General features: G+C 28.8%; 1 protein-coding gene across 1 annotated transcript; it reads left to right on the top strand.

The window, feature by feature from the left end:
* On the top strand, window positions 1-27,471 carry LOC116769130 (lachesin-like). The gene is given in 10 exon segments (XM_061529465.1): window positions 1-90; window positions 3,289-3,348; window positions 3,351-3,368; window positions 4,053-4,174; window positions 8,341-8,526; window positions 8,984-9,173; window positions 24,227-24,358; window positions 25,093-25,212; window positions 25,748-25,927; window positions 26,604-27,471. Coding segments are annotated over 9 exon segments (1,164 nt in total). The 5' UTR covers window positions 1-90; window positions 3,289-3,305; the 3' UTR covers window positions 26,777-27,471.
* The last annotated feature ends 110 nt before the right edge of the window (window positions 27,472-27,581 follow it).

Genomic DNA, 27,581 nt, shown 5'->3' with positions numbered 1-27,581 from the left:
AAGCAAACGACAAAGCCGGTTCCTTGTTGCTCGATTTATTTGACAATTTATCGCATGGTACAGAATCAGACTTACATTGGATTTATTAAGGTGCGTTTTGCAAACAATTTATTAGTTTCACTAAAAGAAAAGTCTATAAAAACGCTTTTTGGCGAGTCCCTTTTTCAACCGACTTCAAAAAAAGGGAGGAGGTTCTAAATCCGTCGAAATATTTTTTTTGTATGTATTTTCACAAATTTTCGAATTTTGTCGGGCTGATTTAAGAATTTTCTTTACACAAGGGATATTAAAAAATTGTATATACTTAGTAAGGTATTAACTAAGCTTATGGAAAATAATAAAAAATAGTGTTCACTTATCTACATTGGGTGTTTAGACGATTTTTGGGCAGATATTTAGAATTTATTAATAATTATTTTAGAAAATAGTATGTAAGTGAAAAATACTTTTTCCTTTTTAGTTCATGTCTTCCTACGTTATTTTTTGATGTCGTTTTTTTAGTTTTTGTACAATGTACTCAGAGAATATGATACTAAGAAAATAAAATTTGAGATTTTTTTTTATTTTATTGCAAGTAAATAAAGTTATACAGAAGTTTCCAAAATATATTTTTTTCTGAGTGGTTAATAACTAAGTTTGAATCGGGGCAAACATTTATAACATTCATTATGTCTCAAAAATTTTCACTAAAATCAAGATATACAACCATTATGATCTAAAATTTTCGCGAATTTTATTCATATAAATGAAACTAACATCTTTCGGATATACTACGCGTGCTTTATGTTGTTTAAACTACTCCCGACGTTTCGGTTACTTTTAAGCAACTAATTTGCTTAGTATATCCTTACTCGTAGTATATCCGAAAAATATTCGTTTCGTTTAAATATATAACCATTAAAAATATTTTACCTCGTACTTTTATTTCTCATATCATTATTTATTGTCAGTTGTTTCTACATAAATCAAATGATAACAAAGACGAATTGTTATCACGGTTTGCTTGTGACCATATTATAGGATCGTGTGTATACGAATGGTTAACTTATTAATATTATGTGATATAGTAAAACAAGATGTTAATTGCACATGTAATTGTTAACAAGGATATGATACAAAAGAAAATAACATTTAAAACTATTCTTGTTTCTACTGAGCATGTTTTTAATTGTTTCAAGCATTTAGCACTTATTTCCTTGTAATCTGACTTCTTTTATACACTTACGTGTTTGAAATGGAGCTTGCGTATACACATAATCTATTTGTTAATCTTTTTGAAGTTTCGTAATTGGATATGAAATACATATATATATTATATGGATCACCAAAATTTTTTTTAATTAGTTTAAATTTATATTTTATTAAATTTTTAATAATAAATAATTTAAATTTTAAATTTTGCTGAGTGTTTTGGATTTTATGTGACCTAAAATCAATATTAATATCGCACGGGAAGTATCCTTTTTCAGATAAAAAAGATAATATTTTCTCGAAGAATAAATTTCATTCTGTTCTTTTAAATTTGTTCTCGAGGGATACCCGCTCAGCCATTGTAGATCTTTGAAACAAAGAGGTAATCGCGATCCACGCTGAAAATTGGACGGATACATGTTTCAACGAATAGGGAAATTGACATGTTTAAAACCGATGTTAATTCAGTAGTACATTATTTAACCATGGTAGAAGTAATATCATGTGGAACAGTCTCCACCGTGGCATTGAGATCAGGGAAAGTACAGGGTAGTCTATATAGTGTTTCTTTGGCCCTAGACTAATTACAATGACTTTGCGGCTTCTTTTCCTAATCTTCAAGAGTAGAGCTATATGAAAAAACACATTAAAAGAAATCTACCGGTATCCTATTAGTATTATGCAGAACAGTGGGGGAGACTTCCAGAAGTTTTTCTGTGCCTCTCTGACAAGACGCTTGAAAGGCACATGAATTAAATTATTTTTTATTATTTACATGATGATGAATATAAAAAACTTGCGTATAAAAAGTTATGAGGCTTTACCATTGCTTTACAAAATTTTTCAAAATAATCTAACTCATAATATAGTCCAAATTTATTATTATACATGTATAAATATTAATAAATTAAAATAACATCATAAGCCGGTAATTATTATATTAGATATAAATTTTTTCGTCTTAAAAGCCAATTTTAAAGGTTCATAAATCCAAAGGGACTATGATTCTAAAGAAGTGTAATATATTTCTTAATAAATCAAGCAACAAGGTAATTGTCGTTATGTTGTAAATCATACTTGGAAAGACTCAATACCGATATTAATATGATTATACCTATCGTGATTTAACTTTGAACATTCATCATTATTATTTAATGTACGTCAATGAAAATGTATTTATATAATTTTTATTATTAAATTTTTTCTAGCACTTGTATTATGAAAATTTTCCCCTAAAATAATATACATAATGATAAGAACAATTTTTACGATGTGAATATTTTAAAAATTATATGAATCTCTTATAAAAAACCATAATAAATAGTTCATATAAAGAAGAAACTATTTCGGTAGTATAATAAGGACTTGAGATTATAATTTACATTGATCTCACTTGGTTTAAGCGTCATCAATAGCGATGGGGCTCCAATTAGTCTGTGAAGGTATCGAGGTTATTTATTTATTGGTCAATGTTTACCTTGAATGATACGATACAACTAAGACCCCTCGATCTGGAGTCTCGTATTGTTTGATTCCATAGAAATATATAGCTAATGTTTTATACTGTATAGAAATATACAACCGATAAAATTTTACGATGCAGACCATTTATGTGATGAATAAATTTTAATGATACCTCACATTTGAAACATTCCATTCTAAAAACTCAAATGAATATAATCAAGATTAACTTCAAAATCCTCATTATAAAGAATCACTTGTCATAATTTTCAAATACATGTAGAATAACAATTAGCAACATAAATTCCTATGTTCAATATTTATATAACCTTTCCTTGGTCAAATAAAAGGAAGCATAAATATGAGAGGAACAATTATATTATATCTAATATATTATAATTAACTGGGCACTTTCTTGTGGGTTCAAATCACATTAAACATTATTTGCTCTGTTCTCGAGCATATCCAACGAATTAAATAAATATAATAAGACAATAATTACCTTTTTTTTACAATATTTATAAAAGACTATTGGCATACGGTCCTTTTTTTATAGTTATTAGTATATTATCAACATAAATCTACCCGCACCTAGCAAATAAAATAATATAAATATTTAAACATTATTTATTTCAGATAAATTATTCAAACACATGCTTTCACCGTCGACAAAAGCGGCCTGCTGGCTGACGACGTTCTAAGCGTCTTTGTGACAGGTATTATATTTATTTATTGACTTTTAACTAAAACTGTATTTAAAATATATATATATTTATATATCCACATTTTTTTAAAAATAATTTCATTTCCTGACCTTTTGAAAAATTAAATTCCGCTATTGTATTTCCGCTAATCATCTACAATTCTCGACATCGACAAGTTAAGACTCTACTTCAGAGCTCTACTGAAGAAAATTGAATATTAATTTGTTAGAAAACCTTTCCGATGTGAATATTTCACTTCGTTGGGTTCTTTTAGCCATTCGGTTTCGTATTGCTAATATAAAAAAGGCTAAATCAAGTATTAGTAATCCGTTGTTTTTTCTGAGTGTTCTGTTCTTTTCAGATTTATTGTCATGATCTTTTTTTAATTCGGTTTGACTCGCATTAATAATAGAATCTTCAGGATTAATGTCTTTAAGCTCTATAGAGTCATAATTTGAACATTAATTTTTATTTACGAAGAAATTTTTACGTTTCGATATTATGTTTTTAATTTTAAATTCTATATCAGCTTAAAGTTTTTTTACAGTTTTCAAATTTAATGCTCTATTAGACACTTTGTTAAAAATTCTACATTCTTAAAATTTACAATAAAACAATATTATGTTTTGATAATAATGCTACATTTTTACGTCTATTTACATTAGGTTCATCGTAAATCACTGAATTATTTTGCAGGTGAAATGCCAATACAAGCCGAAGTGGGACCTGAATTTTTGCAAGCGCTTGAAAACCACACCGTCACGCAAGGCCGGGATGTACACTTTACCTGTGTTGTCAATCATCTTTCCAATTACAGAGTAAGTATATTTAATCTAGATTTATATTTTTGACTTATATTAGTACTTTCTTAATGATATTCAGTTTTTTTATAAAGGAAATTTTTGGAAGTAATAATGTTCTAAATATATTTGCACCTCCTAACATAACTCGTGTAATAATTGTATCAACTTTATTTTTTTATGTTTCTGCTATAGTTAAGATTCTATAGTTAAGATCTATAGTTAAGATTCGTTCTCAAAAACCAACATCGTCCTAAAATATACAATAATTATATATGTCTAATACCTTATGTGTTTCAATTGAAAACAAAACATTTTAAGTATATTAGAGAGAATTGTTTATTCTTCAGAAACAGAGAAAAAATTAATACAAACTAAACATCAATTCTCTGTATACTTGGTACACAAATCCATTCATTATCTGAAATCAGTGCACGGGCGGACATAAGCTTTTACCAGGATATTCAGAACGGCTAGCTTCGCAGTATTCCACTAAGTCATGACTTCATCTTTTAGGAGACCTACATAAGCTTTGTTTTGTCACATGTCGTCCTGTATTTCAAAGTTATTCTCCTTTATTTTCAATTTTGTGTACCTGATAGTATTCCCTCAATTTTCCTTGCTCTTAGAATCCATTATAAAAGGCAATGAAATCCGTACAAAATTTTATCTGAAAAAAAAATATTTTGGTTTTCTAAACATTCTCCAGCTATTAGTTCAAACTGTTTTTAAAATTGGATCACGTTTAATGGATAGTTTTATAAAGACAGCTTAACTACGAAAACTGAAGATTCATAGACTCGTGAAATATTTTAAGTTACTTTAATAATTCGAACAAAATATATAATATATTTATTTAATATAAAGAAATACTAATTAAATAGGTTCCTACCTAAATAGGTATATTGTCTGCGAAAAAATAAAACAGAAAAAAACTCATCTCTTCCGAGTTCAAAATATTTGTACCAAATAAAACTAAAGTAGGCAACTAGTTACAACACCCATGTTTTCGTTTCCACGAAAACAGTTCAAATGGTAGTGGCGGCTGTCACTCTGTTCGCTGCATACTTTGTTTGGGTCATTATTTATGTCATTAATTGTCAATTAACACCGGTAGACAATTGACTTGCTGGAAAATCAACTGAATATAGCACGCTTTTTGTAACTCATCTCCCAATAAAAAAATGTCCAATTTTATTTTCGGTAGTAATGGTAAATTGGACCCTGTGTTCAAAAGAAGGCTCTTTAGAACTAACAAATATATTAATTATTTTAAAAAGATAGAAAAAAATTTCGTGAATAATGAAACTGGACTTTTAAAATAATAGATTTTTACAATATAGACATATTATTCCACCTCCATCAATTTACAAATACCTCAGAGGTCGAAATTAAGGGGGAATAATCAAACGATTATATAAATGTAAACAGTTTGAAATATCCTAATTTATTTGATATTATAATAATAATGACAAATTAGATGGGCGATAAATAGTAAGATTCGTCATCCAAAAAATTGGTATAATGATACAGGTAAGATGAAACAGTTATTTTGAAAATGGTACAGTGAATACGAGGATATTGAATCAATATTGGGTTGTTATATTAGAAAAAATAAAGATAAACCTTGTCAAAGCCTCACACAATTTCAATTATTAACTAATGTTTGAGTCAGTAACGTAATTTATAATTTTAAAATTCTAAATTTAGTTATTTTATTTATTGCACATAAGAAGATACAAAAATAATGATGATAAATAAAGAAAAACAGTTTTTCTTTTAAAATTCCAAAAGCAATAGTCTCCAAGTATAAATTTACATTTGCGTCACATAAAAAGCCACGACAAGTTTATAACTTAACACTATCTGAGCAGTTTTGATAAAAAAGTATGTGTTTTAACGAGTTTTTATACTAATTACAAATAATATTAAGAGCATGTTATAACATAGTTACCATTAGAACCCGACAATAAGCAATTACAATTTTAATTAACTTTTCTAAAGCGTGAACTTTATTTCATGTCACGTAAATTACAAGCCTTTTTCACTGGGACAGAGTCATAAACTTATTAATGTGGTGTAATTAATCTCTCTCATGGTACAATTAAAGTACATAGTCCACGTAACACCGGTGCTATAAAGAAAATGATAGCTGTAGCAAACATTTCATTGTACATAAACTTTAGATAACTTTCGTAAAAGGTGTAACATTACTAACCTAATTCGACTGCAATTAGACATGTCAATTACGGAGCATTTTCAATCATTTTTCATAATACATGTTTAATCTGGTGTTATCAAATTTATTAATTACAACACTACAGCTAAATAACCGAGTAATTTAATTATATAAAATTATTTTGATTTTCAAATAACTATCGCGAATTAACCATTTATAATCGCGGAGCTTAATTTAACACTCCATTTCCAGCACTCTGCAGATAAACCGCAACGTAACGAATAAAACCACAATCGCTGAAATGGATTAGTTTTAATGTCACATAAAATAAAAATCATTAATTTACTCAATACACACAAAGTTTTATCCTTAAAATCAATATAGCACAAGTAACATGTGATCTCACTAACTAATATTTTTTTTATATTCCTGTTCTATACAAAGGAATGGGGATTTTTTTTTGCGTGATATGAAATATTTTCAATTAAATCAAGAAACTGGTATGTATTGTTGTTGTCGTCTCTTATCTACGCCGTCTGTTCAGTGATATTGTTACTTGATATTACTTTTCGTATTTTTATTATTTTTATAAATGTGTAAATCCGTCTGAATTCAAATAATAAATTACTATCCAATAAACCTATAAAAAAATGATGTAATTTTAATATTTGTATAGATTAGTAATTTTAATGAATTTCGAACAGATTTTAATTATATTATACCAACATCACTGAAAATAAAGAGGTGTGTCAAATTTTGTCATAAACATAATTGTAAAAGAATACTGAAAAAACTAATAAATTTTTTATGATTTCCAACAATAGTTTTTACTTCAGAGATCATTAGCATAGTGCGGAAGTGAAAAGATCAAAGGATAAGGTTGCACAATTGAAATTTTACTATCGATTTGAAAGCTATTGTGAGTTCCTCAAATCTATTTAAACAAATAAAAAAATATTAAAACTGTCATATTAATTATTCATTTAACATAACTAAACAGAATATAATAAGCAATAAAATCATGTTGTTCTGGCATGAGGATCTGTTTATAACAACGTTCAAAACATTCTAGAAACTTTACTCTCAGCTAGTCTGAAATTTCAGCAACAATGAAATTGTTACTAATTTATTTTCCAACCGCAACAAAGGGATATGTCACATGAAAAATACGCGAGAGGTAGTATGAGACACAAAACATTCCTGGGATGGAACGCAGTACAATTTTATATGTGACGTCCTCTGTTTCAACGACATTCACCATAGCTCCAGCGTTTAAGTCACATTAAGTTTCCTTTCGCAGTGAACAATACAAACGATTTAAAACTTGGAGAAGCTCCGAGAAAATTGCTAGCAATTTATGACATTAATCCTAGACATTAAATGAAATTTCACGCTCGTATGCAATCTCGGAAAGTATTTTGTTTTCTCGACACTAATTCTAAATTCATCGTGAATGAGAGACATTTGTATTAGAACGAGCTTTCGTTTTATATATTTTGCAATGACAGATTACTGTGTTAGCTAACATTAATATAGCCTTAGGTTTATGAAAAAGTAAGTGATAACAACCGTGCAAATTTAAATTAAATCACAAATTCTTTAATGTTTTTTAATTCCAAAATTTATTTCGCATTACTATAAGCGTATTTTTTATACTTATCGATATTTCAATAATGAGTTTATCTTTAACCCAATATTTAAATTTTCTATTAAAATTGGACCAATTTCCATTATATTAGGAGTATTTGTGCATTATATTAGGAGTATATTTTTTAATATATAACGCATAGTATATACGTCGTAATAAAAGCGGCCATGTTTTAAAAAAAAAATATTTGATAAATACTTATGAATAATTGCTATATGGAATATTCAGGACAAAACAAAAAGCGGAAAAAACGTAAAAATATTTATACATCTCTTTGAAAAACGGCTCTACATACTAAGCCAAATTAATGTTTTTATTAATTAATACGTGCGTACTATATAATGAATTTATTTTCAGGTTGCATGGATAAAATCAGATTCAAAAGCAATTCTTGCGATACATACAAACATGGTTGCATTGAATCCTCGTCTGTCTGTCACCTACAATAACCACAATACATGGAAACTTCACGTCAGTAATGTCCAAGCGAACGACTCTGGAACTTATATGTGTCAAGTTAACACAGACCCTATGAAGAGTCAGGTAGACAAACTCATTATTGTTATTAAGTCAATGACAAACTTACAATGTATCAAGTTAACAATTTCTTTGAATATTACCGTTAGTTACATCTAATAAGAAAAGAAGGGTTAGTATATTTATTAAATTAACGTAATTTTGGTGAACATGGTAAAATTATTAGCAAAATGATGGTAAATGGGTTTCAAGATACAAGTCCCTCATTACTACGGAGTTGAACGCTCCGCCATTTGTGGTCTGTTATTGACATTTTGTAGAATACCCTTAAAGTGACTCGATTGATGTACCAGGACATCAAACTAGGCTAAGTTAGATCGTTAGGTTTTTTATTTTTTATAATAGCTCATTAATTACTTTCAAGAATTGAGTACAAATAAAGACTCGTATTTAGAACTTTTATTTAAATGTATTGTTTATACGATTAAGGAATAATTAATACAACAAATTATGTTCCACTTAGATGGGTCACCTGTCCGTGGTAATACCTCCGGATATCGATGATTCGATAGCTGAAGGCAGTTCAGCCAGAGAAGGTGGTAGTATTCGTCTCACTTGTACTGCAACTGGAGTTCCACCACCCACAGTGATGTGGCGAAGAGAGCACAACCGACCTATCGTATTCAGACATGACGGAGGAAGAGAGAAGAAGGGTATGTGATTTTTTTAATGCCTCTAAAATCTAGCCTGCATAATTAAATATTGCTACAATAATACTATTTTGTTATTTGCTCAATGACACTTTCCTGTCAGTTACTAAAAACGGCCACACAAAAGGCCTTTAAATATTATTTATATTTTTGTGCTAGAAATCATAACATATAAATAAAAATAATAGAACCTATCGCAATGTTATTAATAATATTTATAATATAATTTACTATAAAACGTAGTTATATTTAAAATTCCTATTAAAACGTTAATAAAATAGTAATGATTTTCAACTTACACGTCTTCAGATAAAATTTAATTAAGAATCTCGGACGAACATTTAAGATATAAGTTAATTTAAAAATAGAGTTACCGAATAACTTAGACCGTAGCTTAAAAGTTATTTTCACAGTAAATGAGGTAACATCTTATTAATGCTTTAAAGTTTGTTGTTTTGTATTATATTACTTAAAAAGGACTGATATTATGGCAACACAGATTATATCTACGATAAACCGTCTGTATTGAATTATTTTTTTTAGAACAAACATCAGATACTAGTATGCAGTTTATCATAAATAAAGAATTAAACCCGAAGGAAATTACAATTCTGTGAATTCGGCCAACAATTTAATTAACGCAAAACATTTCGTTAATATTCTCTGTAAGTTTATACGTATAATGTACCTTTTGACATGTTTTGAATCGGTATGAATATAAATTTCATTAAAGAATTCAAACAATTCTCCCTCCACATGCTAAAAATAAGAATTTCTGAATCAAAAATCCTTTTCAAAATTTATTTCCAATCATTCAACTTCTGCTTGTAGTTGAAATATCAAAATAAGAAATAAAAGGAAACTAAAGTAGCCGTCAACGATTTGTTCCGTTGTACAATGACAGGACCAGCGGCAACTGTAATAGGTTGGAAAATATCACGAATGTTATACTCTCTTGTTTCCAATTTACAATATGTTAGATTTTAAACTTCAGCCCTACCTTCTAAAGGTGAAAATCGTGAGAGACAGTTCAAAGAAATATAGTCAATAATTTTAATAGTTTATATTGAATATTTTTTTTATTTCACAGAAGTAATTTAATACTTTTTACCATGTAGAATTTTGATGTATAGAAGTATTATTTTTTATTCAATTCACTGAATGTGTCTTTATTTATAATTTTAATAATATCACATCTCTGTAAATAGCACCCTGTTTATATTTATTTCGCAAATATAAAACACTATATATAGGTAATGTTATGATATTGTCATTTGAAATTCAAATTCAAGAATTTCTCAGTCAAATTAACCTTTTTTAACTGATTAAGACCTCAATTCAAAATGTTTCTGAAAATATCAACATATTTTTCATTTCCGTTGTTTTTTAATTTGCTCTTTTTATGATTTAATTTGCAAGATTTTCGAAAATGAAGCAAAATAAATACTATATTTTTATTTTAGTAAATGAAGTCTTAATCCAAAAATAATTCCCTAAAAGAATGGTGTTATAAACACGAACGATTGTGCATATGGATGAATGTACTTATGTATGCATGTTCTTTACTTAAAACTACTGAAAGAATTTTAATTAAACATAACAATATTTTAATTCAAACAAAGACAAAATGTTGGATATGATTCATCTCCAAATTTGACTTCTTATAAAGTTGCTTTTGTTAAGGAATCGTGTGACACAAGCAACAGATGGCGTTAGTGGATTAACACATCTATTTTCTACGTACAAATATTTCAGTACATTTTGAACTTATTAAAGTAATCGTGTTGGATGAAATGCCGGGCAAATTGTATTTATCATAGTAATTATTTTATAGACAATGCTATTAAGCTCACTAGAAGCTTTGCTTAAATTTACAATTACCAGCAACAACTCCATTATGAATTAAATATAATATGTTCACCGAAATAAAACAAGTATTTAATTTTAAGATGAAATTACTTATGCGCTTTAAGAAACTTAGAGTCGACGAAATACATATTTACTTCCAAGTATTTGCAAATGCCTGTTTTGCTTTCATCGTTGAAGTAGGAGTAAATATTAATGTCGCGAGACAAGTAGAGAAAATATAGTGAGAGAGCAAACACCTGCGGTCTCGGATATAACTATTTATATTTTAAAAACAAAAACATGATTAACAGATTGTAAATATAAATATTTTCTGAAAACATAATAACAATGAGGAGTGTATAAAAATAACCATAAAAATAATGATTACTTCTAATTAAATATACCTAATTAATCATACTACATAAAAAAATTAAACAAAAAATTCAAAATCAAATAAGCTATTACCATATTCCCTCAGGGCATACCATTTTGACTGAGTCTTCCTTTTCCCCGAAGTACCCGAAGCTTGACTCTTTTTTTCAATCCAATCTATTTCCCCTGCACTTCTCCCTAAACACCCTCTCCAATAGATTTTCTTTACGCAAGAGAAAACAAGCTTTAATACATATATCGAAGACAACAAGGCGGCTCGCGACGATATAAAAGCTTTGAGTTACTCTTCTTCCCTTTTAGATGGATTCCTTTGAAATGAATCAAATAATTTGCGGACTTATCGTTGTGTATTCATTTTATTTGAGAAATATATTATAGAAAGTGTAATAATGATCGATGTCATTAAACTGTGTCCTCAGATCTTTTTATATTTATCAACACAAATAAAATTTCCGATCAAAAAATATATCTCTTTTGACGATTATTTTATTCACTGAAAATAAATCTTTTTTTAATAATGGCCTAAAGACATATATTCATTTATTGTATAAAAAAAATATTATTATTGTTCGCAACTGTAATCGACTTCTCGGAAGTTTAAGTCCGACTCTTTCACTTTGGTTCCGTACAAGTGGTGACCAAAATGGAAACTTCGAACTTTTCGCAGAATTTTTATGAATTTTTTGTTTGTTTCCGACGATAAACTCCGCAGCAAGACCACAGGCGACATCATTAATAGTATAGCCCCTTTACCGATTTTGTTGGAGTAATACAGCTTACGGAAAGTTGCTAATGAAATTTTATATTCACTTGTTTTAAAATTCAAAATAAAAAATTGCCTACGGCCCTTCCGCCCCTGCTACAATACAAAATTAATTTATCTTTGTTTATTTTAGTACCATTTATTTTTTTTAATTTTGTATTATTTAAAATTGACCTAAAAAGCACCTCTAAGAGTATAAATCATAAAATATGACGATTGAGAAATGAGTTTAATTCAGTATTATTTGTTTTATATTTTACAGCAGATATCCATTTTTACTAATTAAAGAGTGATATCAAAAAATACTCACTATTTAATAAAATGATTAATCTGATACACTTACATGACACTTAGATGTAATAAACGGGATTTTTTGAACCAAGGTCAATACAGTTGTGCCTATCATTAGTAATCCAAATCTTAGATTATAAAATAATATAACATGTAACCAGAATGAAACCCTTTTTATTAAAGTGAAACATAAAACATTGAACTTATGCCCGGCATTGTTTTTCTCCCGCAGGTGCACAATTAACATTTGCCGCTTCGTAACGATACGTATACTCGTTATCTACCCGATGCACATATAACGATGTTGTTTAGGCTATAGCCGAACCGCTAAACAAACAATTGGCTAATAATTTCGCTCTGCAAACTGCCAAAGCATATGGAAATTTTGCGTAACGGCAACGGATATCATTGACTGCGTTAATGTAAACGCTGTATTTGGATCTACGTAAATTGTAAACAGCTTGTTTTGTGTTTGTCTACTGCGCTTTATTTGTAAGTGGATTACATTCTGTACCTTTAATTAAAACAATTTTCTTGTTTTTATTTTTGCGCGGCTCACTATGTATAAACAAGGGAATAAGTTGTGCTTAGTAAGCAGGTGTTTTTTGAAAATAAATTATAAATTACTTAATACCTCTATCTAGAAATAAACACAGATTTAAATGGTTATTTATATTTGTATTATGTTAATTTATTTAAAGTATTGTTTATCTATCTAAATGTTTATTTATCTAATAACGTGGGTGCTTTTTTATGTCCCTTGATTAAAGAAGTTCTATAAATTAATATAGCAATTAATCTATATTATTAAGATTAATTTTAGACATTTACTTGTAAACCTTTTTACATGCCTTATCTATCGAATCTTGATGTAATGACTATGTCTCATAATATAGGTGAATTGAAATATATGAATCTAGATAGCTGTTCAGTTCCATACGAATTCGGTCATTGCTTTTTTCTTGAAATTCCAACAAATTCAGACACCCATACCCACGTTCGTAAATCCCTGTCAACTTCGAATTATGTAAAAAATAAAAAAAAAATACTAGTAAAACAGTAGCACCTTAAAAAATATTCCACTTAAAGAACGAAATAAGGTGTCTCTTACAAAAGCTTCACATCAGAAATCACCAAATTACTATTTAATTAACAAAGAATACACGATCCCTTTTGTTTCAGTTGTAAGACGCTGGGGATTTAGCTATTTTCATTGTACATTTGCATACAAAAAAATCAGATGAATATCAACCTTATTATTTCCGTAAATAAGTTGAAAATATATTATTAAAGGAAACATGACACGCCTTCTATAATTTTAATACCAATAATTCAACATTAAGCAGTATTGTATAACAAAACTGGAATCTTAATTTAAAAAAATAATGAAAAATCCAAATTTCATCGAATTGACCAAGACTATGATTGTCTAATTACTAATGATGTGGGATGAAATATATCCTGCTAGTTTGTATCACAAAGATTTATGATTCGGTAAGTTAATTGGCAAAATGGCAACTCTTATAAGATGATATTGTTGTTAATTATCCTGTCTTTGTAATAAAACCGTCTTCCCAGAAAAATCTAGATTCTAAATCCACATACCAAAGTGCTGTCTTGGTAGGATGATGTGGGTAGTAAGTAAGATATTAGATGTTATTAATATCTTAACTAAAGAATTCACAGATTAAAGATTATATAATTATATGAATATATTATCACGTCGTTTTGACAAATATCCTTCTTGCACCAACGCTACCTTTAAACTGTCCCCCTCGTAACTTACTCTCCGAAGTACAATTGTTTTTACCTGGATTTCTTACCCCCACTTCGTCATACTTACACGTATTGTTTACACAACTTCATTCATCCCAATTCAAAAACAATCGCATACAACCATCTTAAAATCTACTATTCTTAAATTACTTTTACAATTGACTGCCGCCTAACATCTGACGACAGTATGCCAAACTCGAATTTGTCTCATTACCTTTTTTTTTTTGATGACGCAGGGAAACTCTTTTTGCGAGCCGTCTAACCGACCTAGGCCTAACAAAATCTACTCCCGTCGTTACTTAAAAAATTCTAATTAAAATGCGAAAATATATGTAAAATGTCAAAATAATTCTACAACTATTTCTTAACACTAATATCACATTTTTACCTTATTCTGTTTACCTTTAAAAAGCATGAAATTCAAACATACGACCCTTTTTACTTAATTTATACCACAAACCTTAACGCATACAAGGAAATAAAAACCTTTAAAGTGATTTTCCTATTAAATTCAATCTTAAAATTTAACAATAAGCAGTAACACTAATATAAGGATCACATTTTCCAACAGCAAAAAATTTAATCCGTCCCTGAAATAGATATTTTAAAATAAAATTTAATACTTGTCTTATAATTTGTTAAAAGTAGAGGTGTACAATTTAATCTGTTTTTTTTTTTATATACAGAAAACTCAAACTGTTTGTCTCACTTTAATTTCTCAACTAATTTAACTCATATATTTTTAGTAAAAATATAAATATGTACTTAAAATCAGACCTGAAAAAAAAAACACTTCAAGCATAAAACTGTTAAAAGCAATCTTCGAACTTTCTAGAATGCTCGGATACAATTACCTCTTATATATATTAAATAGCCAAGAAAAGTCATAGAAGGAAATACCAATTTTATAAGTTAGGTAACAGTACGAATGTCACCGCAGTAACCATAACCTTTTAGTGCTCGTTTACCCCTCGTTGGAACACTTCGTATTTTTAATAAAAAAAATGCAATATAGTTTTGCCGAGACTTGGAATGGAAGTAAAAGTACGAAGCCTTGGTATTTTCAATTTTAAAAATTAAATTTCTCTAAACAATTGCTAACGAAGGAGCTCGTAAAAAGGTTTACGGTTCAAATTATTTCTTTTCAAAGAGGTCATTCCACTTTTATAGGGGTATTTTTATTCCTTTTTAGATAGTTTAAAATTGTTTAATTAAATTTTTTATTAGAGTGATTAGAATGATACTAAAACTGACATCTTTATTTATTTCTAATAAGCCGTCTCATAACTTATAATACCAAATAGCATACTTTAGTTTTGTAAACGGATTTAACTTGGATGAATTGCTCACGAAAGATTTATGTTCCAGAATAGCAGCGTAAGCCAATTAATATATTGTTAAGTCTTAAATAGGAATTCACCATATATAGCAATGGTCAAAATAAATTTTTATTTGAAATTGATATCGTACTTTAAAGTTCTATATTCTACTACAGAAACAGAGATTACATTTAATTACCGTATAAAACATCAAATGTCATAGTGCTTTGATTGTAATCCAGTGCAAAGGGTGTAAAATGCTCCATAAACCGTCTCATATAACATAAAAATAAATTAGATAAAAGCTGGCAATGAAACTTCAGTCATTACTCAGTAGACGTGAAAAGTAAAATTGCATGGAATTATCCGATTTAATTAATACAGATATTCACAGAAATCTTCTAAGCGCGTTAACTTTAAAACTAGCGTATGGTATCTCAGACTCGTGGGCTAATCCTTTTAGTTTTATGGAGTAATTTGAACCCACTTTCTAATACAACGGAACATAACCGAAAATCATTGTTTACATAATATTAATTTTGGCTAAAGTCAGATTTATGTTAATGGATGCATCATTCCTATCTATCGCTTATTAAAATATTGAATATAAAGCATATTTCAATGCTCCGATGTAATGGAACTAGGAATTAAATAAGTAAACTTAATTTCTGTACAGGTATTTAAAAAAAATATTCACTTGTACTTCTTAAGCAAATTCCTTAAAGCAAAACGCTGTTCCTAAATACGTATTTTAATATATAATAGTCTTGACAATAATATTAATTAAATTAATTCAATAACTTTTCCAATTTCTTTACTTAATTGGTAAATAAGAAATAGACATTAATATCTTGAAAAATATTGTAATCAAACCAAGTAACTGAGTCCTCGTCCGTAGCATATATGAGCGTCTGGACGGTGGCCACGGAGGGGACTGAGGGGACTGAGGGGGAGGGAGGCAGACGCGAGTGCTATAATACACGCGAATTGTATATACAACAGACAGTTCTGAAGATATGTGACGTCATATGAGTTTTATGCTTAACATGTTACTGTTAAATAATAATTGTCAAGTGTCATAAAAATCCTCTTTCTATTTAAGTTTTAATTATTATTATATATTTTTGAATGGCAAAGTGAATTGTGCTTATAAAAAAACACGATTAACTATAACTACGTTTAGCCAAGGCATGCCGTTTACACAATGTTTATTTATTTTCTTAGTTTTTATGTTATTTATTGGTATTTAGTGTAATAAATATTAAACGAATGGATTAGAATATTCATAAAAGAACTAATTACGTTGCTATAATTACGTTTTTATATCAAACCTTATGATAATGATCAAGCTATCAAAACGTGTTTTTTCCTTTGTACACCTAGCGTTTATTTAAAATAAATATGTCTGTAAATTATGTAGCTAGAGAGAAATACCGAATTACCGAAACAACGATAATTGCGTTTGCTGAAAATGTAAGCTTCATTCACTTTGTACCATTTTAGCTTACAGAATTATTCTAAAACTAATAGAATAATTCTGAAACATATGAATTCTATTTACATTTTATTTCTATGACGTTTGTAACTTTAACCATTTTAATTCATGAATTACATTTAACAATTCCAGTAATCATTTTATTTAATGTCGGAGCATTGTTGATATACTATAACTAGGAAAAATATCATCATCATCATCATTAGCGTATCGAAGCCCACTGCTGAGCAAAGGCCTCTTTTCACATGGAGAAGGTTAGAGCATTAATCACCACGCTTGCTCAAGACGGGTTGGCGATTTCAATCACATAATTTGAAATTATAAGACCAGGTTCCTCACGATGTTTTCTTTCACCGGCCATAAGTGGTGTCTAAATATTCTTAGAAAGTACATATGACTCGGAAAAGATCACATTGGTACTTGCCAGTTTTCGAACCCGCGCCTTCACGTATGAGAGGCGGGCCTTTAACCTCCAGGCCACCACGACTGAGGAAAAATATATTTACAGCTATTTATTATAAGGATTAGAAGCGTGAAATCATAGCACCGGGTTAGTAATTACGGCGTAGTCATACATGTTCTGTCAAGTTTAAATATTTATTATGACCGTCTATAATCCGACTACCCGACATATAGTTATAGATAATTTATTTTGTTCCAATTTTTTTATGGTTTTAGTGGTCATTTTGAAGTAATGGTTCCGTCTAGGAGTATGATATTTTTTTAAACTTTAATTATTTGTCAATAAAATCGAAATTTTTATATAAAGATAATTTGTATAAAACGCAATGAGATTTACAAAACACAATTTAGAAATACATCACATTGATTTGTATTTAAAATAATGTAAAAATAAATAAAATAAAAAGTGATTTACTAAAATATCGATATATGAATATTGCCTTTCAAGTGAAATATTGATGATTTTAGTTTTTATTGACGATAAGTTCTTTTTAAATATATGCATTACAATAATTAATTACGCGTAGTATGGTCCGAAAAATATTGGTTTTATTTAAATGAATACTCTTAGTCTTAGAACTCAATAGATACATTTTTAATTAGAATTAGGGCTCGCATTTTTCTTACTATGTCAATAATTGAAGATGAATAATTTAAAATACAATTTTGAACATATTTATATCCTCTCCCGACTTGTTTTTTGTCATTAAATTTTATTTACTATTTTACTTAGTATTAAAATATTACAATTGAAAACCCATTATAAACATAGCCCCTGTATAAAACATAAAAATTTTCATCAATGAACATAGTTCTATAAGAAATACATAAGAAAAAGTATTTTAATTAAAAGGATTACTCTAACCGAACATTATTTCGTTGAACCGTAATCGATTATCGATAAGTTGCTTTGCACTTCACTACTCCCGACCCTGTAAGCGCCTCCTACAAATAGAGAATAGTGGTTTTAGTAATAATGGCGTGTAGCCACTGCTCGCAGAGCGTTAAATTCTTATTAAAAACGCCCGAGCACTACAGACAAGAGTATTATAAAACCACAGAGAACGAAATTGCTTTGTATAATACAACGCATAACTTAATACTTAAGACGGCATAATATTGAAGCTAATTAGCGAAAAATGTTTCCTTTTCCTTTGCTTTAAAAAAAAAAGTTATAATATTTTATCATTATTAATATTTTTGTAAAACACTTTCCAGGTAAAAAAATTCAACATGAAAATGACAAATCAAATTCACATTACACACATCCTGCCGTCGCTTTAAAGTCCTATTGCTCTAAACAAAAAAAGGAGTTCTTAAAGTTTTACAAATAATTACATAGTAATTACATATAAAGCATAGATAAAAATACACATTTTTGATGTAAAATTCGACTTAATTATTTTCGATATTTGTTTGTTAGAATTTCAAATAAAAGAAAATAATAGTTTTTGCTATTTTTAATGGCTTACAAAAAATATTTTACTTTCATTAAAAATGTACCCTCAACATACGTGTACGTTAAATTCCAATGTCTATATTTACATTAACGTTTATAACAAAATAAATAGAAAGTTGCGTTTGAATTATTTTAAGATAAGACGAAGCTCAGAGATTTCTTGCGACAAGAAAATACAAAAATTATTAAATAATTATCGGCGAATCAGCATACAAAAAGGTTTTTCATTTTCATGAATGAGTATACCGATTAATAACACTTTTGAAATTTAAGAACAAAGTTGACAAATCGCTTAATGAAACCCTTAAACTAATTGCTGACGAAGAAAGTAATATGAAGTTTATGAAATAACTAAAATATCCGCTTTAAGCTGACTATAAATTTTATGTCTTTTCCCGTAGATTGAGTATAAAGTTAACAGTTGAAAATTTATTTCGTTATGACTTTTCTTTGCAATTTAATTTTCTATAGAGTTATCGGCATATCCTAAACAAATATTTAAATTAAACATTCTAAATAAGAAACGCTTTCCCAAATTTCTCAAATGTCTGACAGGGGTAAATTGGACATCTTATATGACATACAATACAACACATTTTACTAAACCTGTATACAATTGACATGACAGGAATTTAATAATGTATTATGAATCCTCACCTATAATCATACTTTATGATATTAAATTTGTTATGATATAACTTAAACTTAATATGTTAACTCAAATATGTTTAAGAGCTTATTGAATTTTTTATATTACTGATAATGTCTGTGTTCGAATAAAAGTGAAGTGTTTCAAAACTATTCATTCAAAATATTAGTTATATTATTTATTGGTAGTGTTATTATATAAAAGAAAATATTTTTTTATATGTTTTTGGTTTCGATGTCTTCCTATGTGCCCTCCATTATTTAGCCTAAGAAGAAACTTGTTTAGATATTTTTTAAAGGCTTGTTTCATACATACCTAAATATACCAGTTACACTCTTTGTATGATTTACGATAACATTCGTTATACTTTTGGGTTGACAATAAAAATACATATTGAAAATTAATGTACATAAATATACGTTATTTATTCTTCATACACACTCGTATAATCAGAATAATAAACACGATATTAAATTTACAGAAGTGGAAACATTTCCATTTCTGTGTTTCATTTAAGAACAAACTTGATATTTTAAATGTAGTTTATTTGTCATTTTAATTTACCTTTCACGTTATAATGAAAAACGCTTTTATGCATAAAACTAGTATACAACTCGCAAAGCACAAGTTGTAACTTGTATTGTTTATTCCGAAGCATTTACTGTTGGAATGTTATTCTAAAATAACAATGCATTCATAGAATATTGTCGGTTATTAGGTATGTAAATTACTGAAAAAGCGTTTCGCTATCGCTCGAATCAGATGCGCTTCCAAACCGTTCATTAGCATAATTTATACGATCCTGTCAGTGGGGGGGGTCTTAAATTTGTGGGTGGTTGTTATTCAACGGCGAAAAATCTTGTAAAACGCTCACGTATTTTTTAGCGTCAGTGGATACGTTCCAGTTTAATAATGTCATAACCGCGATGCCGGCTCGTGATAAGATCCCGTATACTTCGACCGACACTCGAATTTCCACTATAATTTATTTTATGCGTGAGGTCTCTTTTGGATTTTTTATAGTCACAGGAACGGTGAATAGAATATTTTATCGAATAAAGTACATTTTATTAGGAAATTAAATTTTTACTTTATACCTGTGATTTGATTGAAACCAAATCGGGATTGATATTAAAGTTTTTATAATGATGTCAAAATCCTTAGTATTTTGCGTGCTTTTTGAAAGATTCTTTCATTTGTACTACTCTTTCATTATTGTAAAATTGAATGTTTTACTCTGTCTTATCTAAAATATTATAATGTTTTTGTATATTTTTTCCCGTTTTGAAACAAAAATCTACATTCAAATACAACCCTAATCGGCAAAATCGAAGCCATATAGATTCTCTTTGTTGTTGCCTTTGAGCCCGTGTGGCTGTTTGTCACGTCTATTTTTAGAAATGCCTAAAAATATCGAGCCGCACCTTATATGAAATATTTAGATCTAGTTACTTTTGAACCAGTAAAATAATAAAATTTCTGCGATTTCTAATCCAAAGATAAAGCAGAATTTTATCTTTATTATTTAATTAATTTATATTGCAAAACACTGGGGTAACGGTTCCAAAATTATTTATAACGGCATATTACAGTTTATTCTTATGACTAATATTAAATACTTTTCTTGTTATATGTCAAATCAGTTAAAGGAATTGTAGTTTTTACGGAACCTTTTCAGTCGAATCAGAATTTTGTTGGGTTTTTTTAAATAAAAGTCGTTACAATTTTTTACCGAAAAAGGACGCAGAGTTATATTTTGCACGTTATAATTAAAACATCGTTTGGCTGTACCACAGAACTATTTATTTTTTGTGCATCAAATGTGAAAAAGTTCTGTCTCGATCACAAAATGATGGACGTGTATCAGGAAATGTGAAAATAGTGTTATATTTTATGCGCTTATTTTAGAGAACAATTCCATGTAACAAAGGTACGTTTTTTATATAGTTTTCTTTAACCGAATTTAAAATAATATTATAACATGTGTGGACTACGTATTTGTCACGCAAAAGTCAGTAGAACACTCTTTATTTATTTGACAATAAAACAGATTTGTTTTATTCTTTTTACAACAACATTACAATTAATGTCAAACTGTCCATTGTGCCTTCTAAAGAAAGGTAACTTAGATTGAACATCGCAGTTTCTAAAGGATTTCCCTCACCAGTTTGATTCATTTAATGTCGCCTCAGGAAACGACTTTTAATTACTTTTTTCTTTTGAACTTCATTGTAATTTTTAAGAATGGAACACTTAAAAAACTAATTACACTTATAAAATAATAAATTTAGAGTTTTAAACATACATTCTCATTATATTTGACTATAGGCTATATATGACATATGATATATTCAAATCTTTTGTATATCGAATTGTTGATCTTTGAATTACAATATTGTGGACAGTTTTTAAATATTTGAATTCGAACAAACTGTATTTCATTATTAAAAATGACAAAGGAAATATAATATTCGATTATTTTATAAAACAAAGCACGTCCTCAAACAATCACATACATTAGTCCGATGGAAATACTTCAGTGATACTGTCGTCGGCATTTATATGAATTTTTCTGAAATTCTATAAAAGTACTCATTCAGACTTACATCGTGTTATTTCAGTCACGTACGTCTTTATAGACGGCTATAACAGCCCCCTTTTTGGATTAAAATGTCAGTTACAGAGTAATTCATACAATAAGCAGTCTGTATAAGCCCGTATATATAAATTTAAGGCGAGATTTAGAATCAAAATTTTACTGCTTCATCATTCATGAAAGTAGACTAACAGTTAATAAAATATTTATTTACAAAGTATATGGGCATCGAGAAAGAAATACATTAAAGAAGATTTTTTAATAAGTAAAAATTTTTATTTCTTTAATATTAAAGTTTCCTCAATGTGATGTATTTTCCTGAGAATGTAATTACATAATTATATTCTCAGGAAAATTCTAGTCTCTAACGATGTAAAGCTAAATTAGGCAAATAATTAAATAACTTACATATTGAAATAAAACTAATATTTTTCGGATTTACTACGCGTTTATAGTTATTTTTAACAACATACTCATGAGATGACGCAACATACAGAGATGAGAGTGTCGGTTGCTGTAAAGTTATCGAAACTTCGGTAATATGTCGTTAAAAAATATTATAATCGCGTAGTAAAGAAAAGTAAAGAAATAAAACAATTTAATTAATAGTCGCGAAAGTCGTAGATCTCATCAACTTATGGATACCTAAACAGATACATATAAAGCATTAACATTGAAATAAAATTTAATGCATAACTGCTATTATGATAAATTAATATAAAATGAAACCTTGTCGTGTAGTTCTGATGAAGCAACATGTTTCAATGTTTTGAGTAATAAATGGTTAGCTTCATTATACTAAACGATTAGTTACTGTACTACTAATGTCCTGTCCCACGCTTTGACTACGACTAATTTATAACGTCCGATTGCCGTCTCGTTAAACATAGCGTACGATTTGTTGATGTCTGCTTTTGCCTTTCAAATCTCCTAATTAGGACGTTGGTTTCTGTGATGTACAAATTCTGGAATTTCAACGGTTGATACTCGTATGCGAATATGACAGTTAAAATCAAGCAGTACCTAAATTAGGAAATCGATAGGAAAAAAATTACGACTGAGTTTTTATCTAGAAAGGTAGTCAGTCGTCTTTTATATTTTGATAAAAGCCAACGAAGATTTCTATACTTTTTATAATTATATCTTGCGCCCTCTCGACGCTTCTATTAAATATTAATAGAAATCCTCAATACAAAACCTCTCGTTGCCGCAGTTTTAAGATTTTCTTTCCCCATCTTTCGTTTCAAAAATACTTTTACCCGTTCATATTTCAATGTTGTTCAACAATTCACTTAATGCTGAGCTTAATGAACCATGTTAGCATAATAAAAGATTTATATTGCAAACCGATTTCAAAGCGGCATGAAATTGGCGAAGACAGGGCGAACTTAAAAAAAGAGTGATTATAATTTTTTTTCCGTTTTCACGGCTTTATAAAATCGAACAAAAGTTAACAAATATTAAACAAATAAAGCGTTGATTGCTAAACAACAGGGTTTTAGGAGAGCCCAAAGACATCTTCCACAAAGTTACATTGCGTCATTTAAGAGAAACGTTCTCATTTTCCGGCAAATTAATCTTGTGCCGCAATTATTAGAATAAAAAATTATTTTACTGAATAAAAATTTATTTTACCGTACATTATATGAGAGCCAGTATCTGCACAGTTCGGAGGACTTTTTTCCTTAATTGGGTTGCGGTAAAACTCGATTTTTTTGCAATAAAAATAAAAACAGCACGAGTGTATTCTCTTGTATCTGTATATGATTCTGAATAATAAAGGTTCCATTTACCACATAAAATATTCCAAGGTGTTTTATCTTTGTATTTTTACCATGTCAGGATTTGAATAAAATTAATTATTTAACGATTTGGCAAAACATCTGCGTTTTTAAGTAATACCATCAAACATTTAGACTATTATGTAATACAATTTTAAAGGATAAATTACAAATTAAGTAGAACATTCTGTAGAAAAGTCAGTAATAAAATAATTTGATTTCAGTGGTAGAAAGTCACAAGGGAGAGAGTCTTGAACTTTTCCACGTACAGAGAACCGACATGGGAGCCTACTACTGCATTGCCAGCAATGGCGTACCGCCCACCGTCAGTCGCCGATATCACGTGCAAGTGCACTGTAAGTCATCCGTTTAATGCTTCGATCTATTAACAAATTTCATGCAAGCTATGACTAATCACTAAACTTAATTGCAAATATTGTTATGTCATTTTAAAATATCGTTATATTATATAAATAAAACTTCTCATTACAGTTAAATAACTGGATATTTTAATTCTAGTACGAAATTGTCCACCAACCTCACTTAGTCGAAACAGATAGCTCATCTATTATACTGGGTCGTAAACGCTACCATTAATTAAGCAAATTCATGAAAGCTGGCTATGAATAATAACGAATACTTATCTAGATCTACATTTTGGATGCAAAATGGTATTGATAAAATGGAACAAAAATTTATAAAATTTCTATTTAAAACTGGTTCAAAGTCTGCTTTTAATTATATTAATACTCGAGCATTTCATTTTCCGTCCATAAGAGAGTTAAAGTTTAATAGATTTGCCTTTCCGGTTTCGAATTTCTAACACATAACAACTGATTTTTATTGTTAACTGTTGTGGATGATAAACAGTTGATCCAATTTTGATTAATGGGAGTGTCACTGAGTAGGCACTTTCATAAAAAAATGGGCTTCAAGAGTAATAATATGATGTTTAATATTTCTTCTCCCGAACCTATTAAGTAATATTTTATATAGACTGCGACAATATAAAATCAAGTAAAATCACTGTGACGATACACAATCTACTTTCTGCGTAATTAGCAAATTTACATATTAATTTTCTTTACAGTTATACCTCAAGTAAAAGTTAGTAATCAACTAGTGGGGGCACCACTCGGTAGCGATGTGGAGCTTCAATGTCATATAGAAGCATCGCCTAAGGCTATGAACTCTTGGTACCGCGAAGATTGTAAGTATTATTTATTAAGATATCTTAACAATTTATTCAAAGCCAATGTATTCTTTTCATGTTCTTTTACGACGACATATTTTTTACCTCAGTGGATCCCACCAGCTTCTCTTTAACATAGCTTGGTTGAGAAATAGTAATAAATCATACAGCAAGCAAAATATACGTATATAATAAATGATGTTGTCTTCAAACAACATATGGAGTACGTAATGGCTTTATTAAATATTCAGTCATAGTTGGAGTACCGCCAGACAATGGGTAGACAGATTACTTGAGCAAGATTAACGTCTTCCCGATCGAAAACTTGAGCACTTTCCTCCTAATTGAACTATTAGCAGTCAATTCGGTCAAGTTATTAAGATTTATCGAATACTGTCTTAGTAATTTGGCAAAATAAAGACTTAAGTTTAAATAGTTTTCTTCTAACCTTAATTTTTTTTTTTAAGTATTAACACTTAAAAATTTGTGTTCATATTGCCCAATTCTTAAATGACTGTACGGGATAACATAAGATAAAACGCATTCTTTACAGCGCTAGTCAGCGACAAATTGCTAGAGAACCCAAAATTTCGCATAGCAGAAAAATTTACAAATGAGTATTCTTTATGGATGAATCTAACGATAAAGTCACTGGCGCCCGGCGATTACGGGACCTACGTGTGCGCTTCCGTCAATGCACTTGGAAAGATGGAAAGTCAAGTCAGCTTACATAGTGAGTTTTATATTACATCTTCAATACTTTGTTTATAAAGAACTATAACATTGTTTATATTTTAAAGAGACGAAAAATTTGCCAATAAAATTTAATTATAAGTTAGATATAACTATGTATTATTATTTTGACTTTTATTATTACAATAACATAGATAAAAAACCGGTGTATTAGGGTTTAATCATTATACAATAGTGAAATTTCAATAATCTAAGGTTATGAGCTCAAAAATTTTCTCTAATAGATTATACAAGATTGTATTTATCAAGCTTCTGCCTTAACTCTTTTTGTCTCTGGATAACCACACACGGGCCTCTATAATTTCGATATACATTCTAAACCTTCCTAGCATCCGGATGAAACGATAATCTCTTTTCTCATGACCACAGCAAAGGATTGAAATAGTTTGTCTGCGTCTGTGTTTCCTTCCAAATTTAATTCGGACCACCTGTTGCTTCAATCTTACCTTGGTAGGTACGTGGTACGTGAAATGAAAGTCAGGTCCTATCCGGTCCATTAAAAAAATAAGAAAATAACAATGTTTAACACATCTACTACGCATGATGGTTTAAGTTATTTAAATCTAATAATCCACGTCTGATGTAAACTTTTTATTCTAAAAATAATATACCATATCTATAAAATAAATTTAATTTATGTATTGATACCTATTCAGGACTCGAACTCAGCATGAATGGATACTCCGACGATCCTATGGTGTCAGGTGCAGCGTGGCAGCGCAACCGAGCGCGTCCAGCCGCTTCCCATGCCCGCCACTACTTACAACACTTACCGCCACAAGTGTACGCAATATTATTAACAACTATACGATACGTAAACACTCTCTAATTAACTCATATAAGAACGCCATAAAACGTCTTGTTATAACTAGATTGTAATAGATCAATGGAGACTGTTTTCATTCTTGTGTAAATACTTTGGAACTGCCGTATATGTTAACCTATATAATAACCTTATATTATAAAATAAAATTAATCAAAAAGTTAAAAATGTTGCATTTTAAATTTAATCTAAATTCGTAAAATGTATTTTAATCCTAGAATTTGTAAGAAAATGTATAATTATTATTTAGTTTTATTTATTTGTGTTATCGTTACATAATGAATTGATGTGAATGTAATTTAAACACGAGACACGTATATTATTTATTGTTTTTGTTTCATGTGCATAATAAATATATGAAATATATGTTTTATCTTGTTGATATTTTATTTTTAAAAAATTCAGATATAAATTATTTTAATAGACTTTCCCTCCAAACAGAATAAATGATAGCATAGAGAATAAATCAATTTAATAATGTATCCTACTACGGTAGTAATTTATAATTCCTCAAATTAAAATGTTAAGGTATACACAAACTAATATAATAAAAAAAATACTATGAGAAATAAAATTATATAACATAAATGAAAGTATGTGTATACCTCACTTTCAAACTTGTCGTTCCGAATAACTATGTTACGTTGACTTTGACAATAAATGTGTAATTTACAAACTATAAGGTATAATAAACTGTAAAAAAAAAATTATATTGTTTCATTTATTTTCTCGTATTTTTAGTTTCAAAATTAAAAAATATATAAAGTGAATCACTTAAGTATGAATGAAAGCACTTTTCGTAAATCTAAAA

This window comes from Danaus plexippus, chromosome 5, assembly GCF_018135715.1.
Source record: "Danaus plexippus chromosome 5, MEX_DaPlex, whole genome shotgun sequence".
Lineage (NCBI taxonomy): Eukaryota > Metazoa > Arthropoda > Insecta > Lepidoptera > Nymphalidae > Danaus > Danaus plexippus.
The sequence above is the reverse complement of the archived record's forward strand: the minus strand, read 5'-3'. Positions and strand labels throughout refer to the sequence as shown.